The sequence below is a fragment of the Aulonocara stuartgranti genome (assembly GCF_965226115.1).
Source record: "Aulonocara stuartgranti genome assembly, chromosome: 18".
In the NCBI taxonomy this organism is placed as follows: domain Eukaryota; kingdom Metazoa; phylum Chordata; class Actinopteri; order Cichliformes; family Cichlidae; genus Aulonocara; species Aulonocara stuartgranti.
The window spans coordinates 528,846-540,965 of record NC_138954.1 but is presented as its reverse complement, the minus strand read 5'-3'; the positions used below and the strand labels follow the sequence as shown (position 1 = coordinate 540,965).

Genomic DNA, 12,120 nt, shown 5'->3' with positions numbered 1-12,120 from the left:
CTTTGCAGCTTCATAAATATTTATGTCTCCTGCTGACAGGTGAGCTCACAGGTGAGCTGCAGCTTCAGCACTGATGGGGGAGGGGTGGGCGTGTTCAGGGTCTGGACCTTCGTCCTGGTTCTGATTGGTTCTGGAGCAGATTTCAGTCCCGGCTGGTTTTGGGTGTTTCTCAGCGGAGCAGCAGAACACAGAGCGGGTCCTCGGAGCTACCAATGAGAGGGCAAACACCACAGAAGAAGACGTGGAGTCGAAGGAGGAGGCGCGGTTCTGATGAGCCTGGGTCACTGAGCGGTTGCAGCTGCCTCTTCCTCCTCCTGCCTCCTCCTCTCCTTTACCTCCTTCAGTCCCTCCTGGATCCTGTCCACAGCCTCCTGGTCTGCGGCCTGCCGGGCCAGACCCAGAGCCTCCTGGTAGAACCGCAGTGAGTCATCCAGCCGGCCTGAGGGACAGAACCAGACGGCGTGAGACGGGCGGAGTAAGACCCGCCCCCCGATCTCTGTTCCTTGCTCACCTGTGTGCAGCAGGATGCCCGCCATGTTTCCCAGCAGCACGTGGAGGTCCGGGTGTCCGGCTGAGCGGCTCAGTTCCACCGCCCGCCGGACCAGTGCCAGGGCATCGTCATGGTGACCCTGCAGATCCAAGATGGTGGCCAGGTCGCTCATCAGCACAAGGGTCTGACAGAGACACGAAGAAGAGTTTAGATACCGACCGACGAGTCTACCTGTAGGCGTGATTACCTGTAGGCGTGACTACCTGTGGGTGTGTCTCTCCCTGCTCCTGGCAGCAGATGTTCAGGGCGTCCTGGTAATCCTGTCCAGCCTGTTTCAGGTGCAGCGTGGACGCTCGGTACCGAGCCCGTGAGTCCAAACACAGCCCGAGCAGGAGGCGGGTCTCCTTCCTAAGAGCCTCCTGCTCCTCTGAGGGCGACACGCAGGTTAGTCACGTGACTTCATGATCACGTTTGAACTCAGCAGCAAGCGTCTGCCTTCGAGTCCCAGCAGAGGGACTAACGAGCCCACCAAACTCTGCAGGATCTGCTGATTCCTCCTTCAGCTCATCTGTAACCAGCTGTTAAGCTCCTCCCTCCTTATGTTGATTTTATTCAAAGGCAAAGGGGTTCATGTGACACGGCTCAAAGAGACGGAGGCAACCCGCTCTAACTCCGCCCCCCTGTGCCACTCACCTGTGGGCTCCTCTCCCAGGGGCTCTTTATGCTTCTCCAGTTTCACCTCCAGAGACTCCATACAGAACCTGAAACCGTGCTCTGCAAGCTCCGCCCTCAAACAAGAAAGCACACAGAAAGTCAGGGAGCTGTGACCTCAGCTTCCTGTCAGCTGACCGGCTGAATTTGCCCTCACTTGTTCTGCTCGGCGTAGATGGTGGCCAGCTTCAGCGACATCTCGATGACGGCATTGTCGTCCTGGAAACAGACAGGAAATCAGGTGGGTTCACCCGCTGAATTCCAGGTGAAACGAACGAGCACTGACCTGCGGAGTTCCTCCCGCCAGCATGAAGCTCATCGCCGCTTTGAAGAGTTTCTCAGCCTGCGAGAAACGGGAGCACAAAGGATGACATCACAGAGGACCCGCCAATAGCAGACAGACCCTTGGCTGCGAAAAAATGCTTCACATTAACGAGGTCACCGAGAACGAACGTCGAGAGCGAGCGGAGGAGAAACCGGTCAGCTGTGTGTGAACGCTGAGCTCGTCAGAGCTATCTGGCTTTAATGACGACGTATGAACAAACGTCTGTGTTTATTAAGGCTGCTGTGTTTCACGTTTTAAATTTTCTATTTAATCTGAACAAGCCCCTAAAAACAGTCAGTGATCACTGTCAGCCTCTCGGGTTTTATCACCACTGTTCGTTTTAAAGTTGTTTAAAACCTTCCGATGTAGCTGCAGCCCAGCAAGCTAGCCCAACTTCAGTAACCCTACAAACATCACTGCTGTTTAGTTTTCTGTCTTCATTCATGTTGGACGTGACAGCAGAGCTGTACGTTTGAATTTCAGAACATGCTGCATCATGTTTAGGTGGAAACTTCTAATGACGTCAGGATAACGCTCACACAGGGGGACGCTTTCTCTAGGTATACTTCCTGTTTCTGTAAATGGAGGGCAACAACTTCACTTCCTGTTTGATGGCAGGTCCACTGGAGCATTTGGGGGCGTGGCCTACCTGCTGAATGTCACTGTGGACCCCTCATACTGCTCAAACAGCACAAACAAAGATGGAGGACAGGTCTGCTGCAGACGTGTCGTACATCAGTATCACCTGACATGATCTGCAAGTCCGGCGTCTGACCCAGATGGCGTCTCCGGCACCATCACTGAGCCATCGGTGCTAAACGCTGCCCTGATCATCTCCACGCAACTGCCCGACGACAACCGTCCTATTCTAAGCATGCGCTGTGACACGGACCGGCTTGAGTCCACCTGACAGAAGCCCAGCATATCCTCTAAAGCACATGCTCACGTTAGAGGCCCCGCCTCCAACATGTGACACAAAAACAAACGCTCATGCCTGTTTACAAACTGAACGTTTCTTCACATTGTTTTTGATCATAACAAACATTTGCTGTGACAGTCGATTAGTGTTTGTGTGCTGTGTGATCAGTCCCAGCCTCCACCAGCAGGTGTCACCGTTTCCTCTCTGTGATGGAGCAGATACTCACGCTGTCCAGCTGACCCTGCACGTAGGCCAGGTTCGCCATCTGAGGACACAGGTGAGCGATAAACAGGTAAACAGCTTAGTGTGTGTGTGAGAAGTTCACGGAGGTCAGAGGTCAGATGTTACCAGGCTGTAGGTGTAGATGATGGCCTGGTTGTTGTGCGTCTGATGAGCGAGAACAACGGCCTGATGGAGGAACCCCGAGGCGGCCTGCAGCTGACCCCGATGCACGCTGAGCTGAGACACACACAGAGTTGTCAGTACTGCTGCTGTTACAGAAGAAGACCCACTGACCCCACTGCTCTCACACAGGTGTAACTCTGTGACGGTGGGTTTAAGAGTATTTTTGAGATTTTCCATTTTCATTTTTTAATCCCGTCCACATGTAAACGCTAAGAACAAAAAGTCTGGAAGCCTGGGAGGGAAAGAGTAAGCAGGGTTTTGTGACCTCACAGAACTTTAAGTACGTCTGAAAGTCCATGTTTTTCTAGTGACAGATAATTTTATGTTCCTTTCAAGTATTCATGTTGATAACCAAAGACAGTGTTTTGGTTGGTGCAGACTCGCAGCTGAGGAACGAACAAAGTGCAAACATATATTCAATTAAAAGAAAATACATTTATTCAAAACCAACGTCGGGATTTGGGTTGTGAGAGCGTCTGTGTTCAATTAGCAAGCTATGGTCCACTCGACCAGAGGACGAACAATCAGTTAACCACCTGTCCCCTGGCACACACCATTGAACGACTGGCGACCTGTAGCCCTGACCCCCATCGTAAGCAAATGCTTCGAGAAGCTGGTCAGGGACTTCATCTGCTCTGCACTACCCGACTCACTGGACCCTCTACAGTTCGCATACCGCCACAACAGGTCCACTGATGATGCCATAGCCCTGACACTACACACTGCCCTGTCACACCTGGAGAAGAGAGACACGTATGTGAGAATGCTGTTTGTAGATTACAGCTCAGCATTCAATACCATCGTTCCCTCGAAGCTGGACAGGAAACTGCAGGATCTAGGACTGAGCAGCTCCCTCTGCAGCTGGATCCTTAACTTCCTGTCTGACAGACGCCAGGTGGTCAGACTGGGCAGCATCACCTCATCCCCCATCACACTGAACACTGGTGCTCCACAGGGGTGTGTACTGAGCCCTCTCCTGTACTCACTCTACACCTACGACTGCACAGCCACTAACAGCTCCAACATCATTGTGAAGTTTGCGGACGACACTACAGTGGTGGGTCTTATCACCAACGGTGATGAGACGGCTTACAGGGAGGAGGTCAGCGCCCTGACCCACTGGTGTCAAGACAACCATCTCACCCTCAACGTCGCAAAGACAAAGGAGTTGATAGTGGACTTCCGGAGGTGCAGAGAAGTACACACCCCCATCACCATCAACGGCGCTGCTGTGGAGAGAGTGAGCAGCTTCCGGTTCCTTGGAGTACATCTGGCTGAGGATCTTACGTGGTCAGTACACACAAACAAAACAGTGAAGAAGGCGCAGCAGCGCCTCTTCTTTCTCAGGAGACTGAAAAGATTCGGCATGAGCCCCCGCATCCTCAGGACCTTCTATCACTGTGCCATTGAGAGCATCCTCACTGGATGCATCACCACCTGGTATGGCAACAGCACCGCCTACAACTGCAAAGCTCTCCAGCGAGTAGTGCGGTGCTCTGAACGGATAATTGGAGGTGAGCTTCCCTCCCTCCAAGACATCTACAGGAAGCGCTGCCTGAGGAAAGCGGGGAGGATCATCAAGGACTCCAGTCACCCCAGCCATAAACTGTTCAGACTGCTTCCATCAGGAAGGAGGTTCTGCAGCATCCGGTCCCGTACCAGCAGACTGAGAGACAGCTTCTTCCACCAGGCCATCAGACTGCTGAACACGTCATAGACACCTCAGCTTCACTACTGGAACTTTAACATTATGCACTCCATACTGTACAGTAACGCCACTGTTTTGCACATATTCAACTCTGTATATTTTATATATTCTATTCATTGTTTACTCTATTTAATTTGTAAAATATGTGTACACACACACACACACACACACGTAGAAAAATATTTAATATACACATCCAGAAATGCATATACTATTATATATTGTAGATATATTTATTAGTCTAAGATGTAGCCATTATTGTATTTTGCACAACTCTGTTGCTTGTGAAGCTCGCACACAAGAATTTCACTCACATGTGCTGTACCAATGTACCTGCACATGTGATGTGACAATAAAAGTGATTTGAATTGATTTGACACACCCGTCCCCTGACTCACACCTATCCACTGTCACACACCTGTCCCCTGGCACACACCTGTCCCCTGACTCACACCTGTCCCCTGACTCACACCTGTCCCCCGGCTCACACAAGTGCTTTACAAAGCTCAACATCATGGCTAACAGCTGGTTTTTACCCAAACAGCCACTTCCTGCAGCAGACAGTGACGTGGACACTTTCTCCTGGTTTATAACAGGAACTCATCGCTGCAGCACTACAGTCTGTTGGCCACAACCAACCAATCACATGACTCCGCTCTGACGGCAGATGTTGCTGAACATGTTTTTAAACTTTGTTACTTAAACCCAGCGTCACAGAGTTTCATGTCCTCTTTAAGCAGCACTGGTCAGGACACACTATTCTTTAATATACAGCATCTCACACACACACACAGCAGTGCTACTGTGTGTGTGTGTGTGTGTGTGTGTGTGTGTGTGTGTGTGTGTGTGTGTGTGTGTAGGTGTGTGTGTGTGTGTGTGTGTGTGGTACCTTGGCTTTCTTTAGCAGCAGGATCATCTCGTCCTCCTTCCTCTGAGCTTCATCGCGTTTGTCTTCTTCACTGCTGCCAAACAGGGAGAAGGCTTCACACACACACACACACACACACACACACAGTGTGAGGTCACAGAGGTGACAGGAAGTAGGAACAGGTTATGAAAGCTGATGAAGAACAATGTTTGTGACCAACCATACCGAGCGCTGCCCACAGCACCCCTCCTCCTCCTCCGCTCACGGTTACCCAGCATGCCGAGCAGCGCGAGCCCTCCACAGGCTGTGATGTCACAGCGTTGCTCTGACTTCTGACAGTGTTAATGCTCAGACTGCAGAAGCAAAAGCGAGTAAAAACTTTTAGTTCACATGCACATGATATGGTTGCCACGGTTACTGTCACATTACCACGTCATTACACCTGGTTGACAAGTTCAAATTCAAATTCAAATTTTATTTGTCACACACACACAGCCATACACAGTATGACATGGGGGTGAAATGCTTGTAGCTGTACAATGCCCGACCATTAAATGACAGAAGAAAAGTTTTACAATATTTACAATTTACTACAAAAATTTACAAATTAACTTAGGAATTTACAGTAAAGAATGTGCAAATAGCAGAAGAGATTATAAATTATAGGAATTATAGGATTATAGGAAATGTGTGGTGGTGCGTGTGGTGACGTGTGTGAGAGTCCAGTCTTATAGTGACGTGTTTGGGAGAGTCCAGTCCTACACCTGGTTCAGGCCCCGAATAGCCTGGGGGAAGAAGCTCCTCCTCATTCTCTCTGTTTTGGCCTTAAGGGAGCGGAAGCGCTTCCCAGACCTCAACAGTGAGAAGAGTCCATTGTTGGGATGGGAGAGGTCCATCATAATCTTCCTAGCTTTGGACTTGCACCGCTTGGTGTAGATGGACAGCAGGTCAGGGAGCTCTGATTGAATGATGCGTTCTGCCGAGCGCACCACCCTTTGCAGATCTCGTCTGTCCTGCTTGGTGCTGTTCCCAAACCAGGTGCAGATGTTTGCCGTCAGGACGCTCTCGATGGTGCAGGAGTAGAAGTTCTTGAGCACCTTCAGTGGCAGATGGAAGTCTCTAAGTCTTCTGAGGAAGAAGAGACGCTGACGGGCTTTCTTAACCAGGGTGTTGATGTGACAGGACCATGACAGGTCCTGAGTGATGTGGACACCCAGGTATCGGAAACTGTCCACTCTCTCCACTGGCGTGCCACTGATGATGAGGGGTTTGTAATTCCTCGCCTGCTGGTCGTGTGTGTGTGTGTGTGTGTGTGTGTGTGTGTGTGTGTGTGTGTGTAACAGAGCACAGGTGCAGATGTTACTCCAGCTGTTCTGCTGCTGATGTTTGTTGTTGTCAGAGATTCAAACCAGCAACCTTCCTCTGCCCATCATCACTGCACCCTGGCTGCAGTGATGCGGACCAGAGAAGCTGTAAAAGCTGCAGATTTTTGAATGGACTCTGGTGTGAGGACGCGGGAGGCTCAAATCGTGTGAAATGTGACCTACCCTGGTGCGCAGTTTCCGGTCGCTCACCTGTGTGCAGCTCGCGGGTGACGCAGGCTCCATCTGAAACTACCGAACCTGCTCAGAGTCTGCCTGAGGACAGCACGGAGAACACCGGAGGCCGCCATCTTTACTGTTTACATAACGAGCGGAAAACACGACTCCAGACCCTGCGCCTTCAAAATAAATGCAAATAATCTCTCCAGTGTCGAATAATTGAAAAAATCGATCAACAAATATCTCCACAAATATCTCAATTTCTTATTGAGATGTTATTAAACAGATACAGTGAAAATAACATAAAATTACGAGATTTTTACTCCATTCGTCATTAATTCTCATTTATTTTGAAAGGATAATTTCTAGGCCTCTAACAGGCAAGTCATGAGTCTGGAAGCAGTGTGATGGGGGCGGGGCACAGCTTACCTGAGTGTTACAGCTGCACCGTCCGTGCCTTTAAAGTATTACATACATAAATGCCGATATGCTAAATCCCCCCCTTCATGGCCTGCTCCTAAAAACGACCTCTCCCTGTTCCGTAAATCTCTTAAGTTAATAAATAAGCCCCAAGCAATCAAATTGCATAGATTTTTAGAAGAGTTTGATTTTTCTTAGCCCCTTATTTAAGTTATGTGTCTTGTTTATGGAACCTCACTTTTAGAGATTTTATGATCCCCCTTGTCTTCTTTATTTCTGTTCCTTGTTTTTCATTCTTTTTTTATTCTTATTTATTTTTGTATTGGTTATTCATCTTTTTATATTATTATTATGTAGATGTGTGAATATGGATGTGTATGTATGCGCGTGTATATACATATATATGTATATATATGTGTGTGTATGTATGTATGTTTACTTTCAGTTATTGTCGATTTCATTGTGGTTCATAGGAGATGTGATTCTGTTCTGATTGATTTAATATGTCGCTTGTCTCTTTGAGATTGTCATTGTTATTGTTCTAAATAAAGTTCATATAAAAAAAAAAAACCGTCCGTGCCTTTAAGATGTCAGCGTACCATCTTCTGACGTCACAAAGCTCCGATGAGCTCAGACTGGTTTATTAAACATGAAGCTGAGTTCACTGCACCGCAGCCACAGATCTCAGTCCTGCAGAGCCTGTGATGATGTCATGATGATGTCATGTGAAACAAACTGTGAGGAATCCCGAAGAACAAAAACAGCTCTGAAGCTAATCAGCCTCCAGGCCGCTAGTGTCCTTTAACACACTCTCAGCCACTTTATTACGAGTTTTAAAAACAGAGTTTTCAAAGTAAAACACCAAATTCGACACACATTTATCAAAGCTGAGACCGGAAAACCGTCAGAATCAAGCGGCTGGGCTCAAACAGCGAATCTCAGTGTGGGGTTGAAAGGTCAGCACTGCAACCCACACTCAGACCACCTGACCAGGGGCCTGTTCTTCGTACCTCGCTAAGTAGGTTAGCCGGATTAGATTGTTGACGATTTCGCGTGATCCTGGATCAGTCGGTTCCCCGAAGCTCATCCGGGACTTGCTGTCATAGCAACAGAGCCGTAAGCGTAAACCTGCTCGGGAGCAGGTTTACTTTATGTAAACAGGATTAGATCGCGGCCACGCAGGTATGTCCGCTTCATTTATACGAAAGCAACAGCGATATTTTTCCACTGTTTCACCATAAATAAATATTATCAATGTAACTAAAGATAATGCAGCACTTGATCCTTTTATTGATGTCACACAGATACATACAGGTCATTTCCTAAAAAAGGGAAATGTACTATTAACATTCTATTACATGTATGTGATTATTACAGATGTAATTCATATTTCAGAGTAGTAATTGTAAATTACTTCGTGTAATCAAGATGAGAGACCACGGCTATAAAAGCGAAGGTGGATTTGGGAAGTCTGTCGCAGCCATGTCCTGTCCGTATACGCGACCAACCCATTGCGGAAGGTGCAAGATTGATAAGGAGAGTCCTCAGAATTCAGCGTATATTGCGGGACAGACAGGATCCTTTAGCTCAGCGCGACAGTGTGCTCATAGAGAGATATCGATTTTCCCGTGAGGGTATTATTTACTTAACCAACTTGTTGACGAGGGGGTGCAGGACCACCACCTGTCTTTTTTTCCTCTGCCCTTTTCTTGGTTGCTGTTATAAACAAACAAACAGAGTATTACAGGCCAGTATTACCTTGCCAAGAGACGCAAAGCAATCTAAGAGATAAATATTACCATTCTGTAGAATACTCCTGTATTCCACTTTTACTTGTTCCCATGTTCTTGTGGGTCCTGTTGTGGCTCTAATGTGAAAGGGGATATAATATAACATATTATAATATAATATAATGCCATATGATATTGGACAATATAGTGTCATATGATAGATCTACCCTACCGCCTACTGGTGTTGGCCAGAGGGGCCGATGGCGCGATATGGCAGCCTGGCTACAACCGTAGCTGCCTCCACCAGTGTGTGAATGTGGGAGTGAATGAATAGTGGTATCGTAAAGCGCTTTGGGTGCCTTGGAAAGCGCTATATAAATCCAATCCATTATTATTATTATTATTAAATTACCTACGAGTTTGATTTGTCAGCAACTTTCTGCCAGCCCTCTCTCCTTGCTTTTGCAGCCTTTGCAGTGTTCTCTTGCGTTTTAATTAAACTCTGAAACTCCTGAAATCCCTCACTCATGAGTTCTTGCTCTGCTGCCGGAAAATACCGAGCACGCCCCTTGGACATTTTCGCCGACCAATCAGCGGGTTGCCGATCAATGTTTCTACTATCGATGCGTAGCCCCTTTTACGACACCCAGTGATGTCACATTCCTGCGTCCAGCTGTAGTAATCGTCAACAGCAGGTGTGTTCGGGGAACCGGATTAGCGAGCTCACGGTTAGCGCGATGATTTGATCTTGGATGTGTCATTTGATCTTGGATGTAGTAAGCGACGTACGAAGAACGGGCCCCTGGGCCCTATTTCAGGAAGCCGGTTTAGTGCAAACTCTGAGTAAGTATACCCTGAGTTAACGAAAACTCTGGGTTTCCGGTTTCACAAAGCGAGTTTAGATTAATTCTGAGTGAGTTACTATGACGACACACTCCGTGAAGCTAACCTGCCCCCTAGCAGGTTTACTTCAACTAACCCTGACCTTCTCCGCCTCTTTGTCAGAAACCTGACTGTAGGAAGTGTCAGACATGGCGTGTCCCTTCCTTGAAGAGCCAGTAGATGTTGAAGCCCAAATTCTCCGCAGAGCTCTCCGCCGGGAGAGAGTGATTAGAGCGCGTTTGGACATTTGATCATTTCCTGATGATTTCCTGTGTGAACGTTACCGTTTTTCAGCACAATCTATAATTTATTTGAATAACATCCTCAGGCCTAATATTGCTCATGTGACACATCGCGGACATGCTCTCAGTTCTGTACATATTATTTGTATTGCACTTCGGTTTTTTGCAAACGGGAGCTTTCTGTATAATATTGGTGACGCTGAGCACGTTTCCAAGGCTACCGTCTGTCGGGCAGTCAGGAATGTTACAGTTGCACTGAAACGTCTCCTGTACTCGTCTGTGGTGTTCCCCGGTCATAGACCCACAAGATTCATCAAAGAGGGATGCCACAAAATTGCAGGTATCAGGATGAACGAAACTTAATTCATGATGTGGTGATATTTGGACTACTACTTAAATTTTACATTTATTTTCAGGGTTCCCAGGCGTGATTGGCTGTATAGATGGCACTCACATTCCAGTCATTGCTCCTTCAGTAAATGAAGGAGACTATGTGAACAGGAAGTCTTTCCACAGCATTAATGTACAGGTACATAGTTCCCTGTAGCATGTCAAACTAACAAATTATTTCATTATAGTAATGGATGCTAATTTGTGTTCTCTGCACTGTGAAGATCATATGTGATGCTGCCAACATTATCACAAATGTGGAAGCCAACTGCTCAGCCTCTGTGAGTGGTGGTGGTGGAGGACCCCCACCTGTTTTTCGGGCCTCCGCTTTTTTTCTGTTGGCTATAACGGGTCACATTTGAGCATACAGAGTAAGCAAATATGTACTTGTAATGTGCTCAGATAATTTCAATAAGTGCTTACAGAAGGAAAATTAATGTAGCCTCTAACTGCAATTGATTTACATGGGACAAACAGACCAAGCACTATGGCTCATAATACAATTACACCTTACCTGTTTGGACTATATTTTTATGTTTCATTTTTACTTGCTGCCAGGAACGTTTGGGGCCTGTTGGGTTGCACCTGCGCTCACATCACATCACAAAATAAAATGTATAAAATAACAAATAAAATATAATAAAATAACGTGTTAAATGGGTGGAAATCCCTCGATCAATGTTTATATTAACACTCACGCATTGACTCTGTCGGCTATGTTTTGCCATGCATGCTCCCTTTCTTTTGCAGCTGAGGCTGTGTTACTTTTTTTCCGCAAAATTTGCATGTTATCAGCATATGCTGCCATCAGAATTTTGGCCTCAAGCGCTGTAAAATACATTGACCGCGCCTTCTTTCCCTCCGTCTCCATGGTGACTCGCTTAATCTGTGCTCCACTAATCAGGGCTTTATGTATCCTCGTGCGCGCGCTTAACTTGGGGTTAAAGCAACTCCGCGTTGACTGAACTAATTGTTATCAGCCTTTCTGAAACCGAATATTCCGAGTTGGACAGTTCGGGGTTACTCAACCCTGAGTATCGTTTTTCACTCTGAGTTTTCTAAACCGGCTTCCTGAAACAGGGCCCAGGGGTCCGTTCTTCGTACCTCGCTAAGTAGGTTAGCCGGATTAGATTGTTGACGATTTCGTGTGATCTTGGGTCGTTCGGTTCCCCGAAGCTCATCCGGGACTTGCTGTCATAGCAACAGAGCCGTAAGCGTAAACCTGCTCGGGAGCAGGTTTACTTTATGTAAACAGGATTAGATCGCGGCCACGCAGGTATGTCCGCGTCATTTATACGAAAGCAACAGCGATATTTTTCCACTGTTTCACCATAAATAAATAACATCAATGTAACTAAAGATAATGCAGCACTTGATCCTTTTATTGATTTCACACAGATACATACAGGTCATTTCCTAAAAAAGGGAAATGTACTATTAACATTCTATTACATGTATGTGATTATTACAGATGTAATTCATATTTCAG

At 47.1% G+C, this 12,120-nt stretch overlaps 2 protein-coding genes across 5 annotated transcripts in view; both read right to left on the bottom strand.

Annotated features, from left to right (window-relative positions):
• The window catches only part of slc4a2a (solute carrier family 4 member 2a), a 40,279-nt gene extending 34,913 nt beyond the window's left edge, over nucleotides 1-5,366 (bottom strand). The window contains exon 1 of one of the 3 annotated variants that reach the window (XM_082514255.1): nucleotides 4,939-5,366. The gene's annotated coding sequence lies outside the window, so the exon portion shown is untranslated. The remainder of the gene's footprint in view (nucleotides 1-4,938) is intronic. The other 2 variants (XM_082514248.1, XM_082514253.1) reach the window with 2 other exon arrangements.
• Nucleotides 2-7,123, bottom strand: ttc19 (tetratricopeptide repeat domain 19). 2 transcript variants are annotated; one of them, XM_082514270.1, is made up of 11 exons: nucleotides 7,001-7,123; nucleotides 5,652-5,779; nucleotides 5,448-5,539; nucleotides 2,794-2,904; nucleotides 2,672-2,710; nucleotides 1,488-1,544; nucleotides 1,359-1,420; nucleotides 1,184-1,278; nucleotides 754-917; nucleotides 512-674; nucleotides 2-439 (listed from the first exon to the last, which is right to left on the bottom strand). In XM_082514270.1, the coding sequence occupies exons 1-11, from the start codon at nucleotides 7,096-7,098 to the stop codon at nucleotides 282-284; spliced, it is 1,167 nt and encodes a 388-aa protein (XP_082370396.1). In that variant the 5' UTR covers nucleotides 7,099-7,123; the 3' UTR covers nucleotides 2-281. The 2 variants fall into 2 exon arrangements, with proteins under 2 accessions (XP_082370396.1, XP_082370397.1); XM_082514271.1 differs by lacking the exon at nucleotides 2,672-2,710.
• Between the last annotated feature and the right edge of the window lie 4,997 nt (nucleotides 7,124-12,120).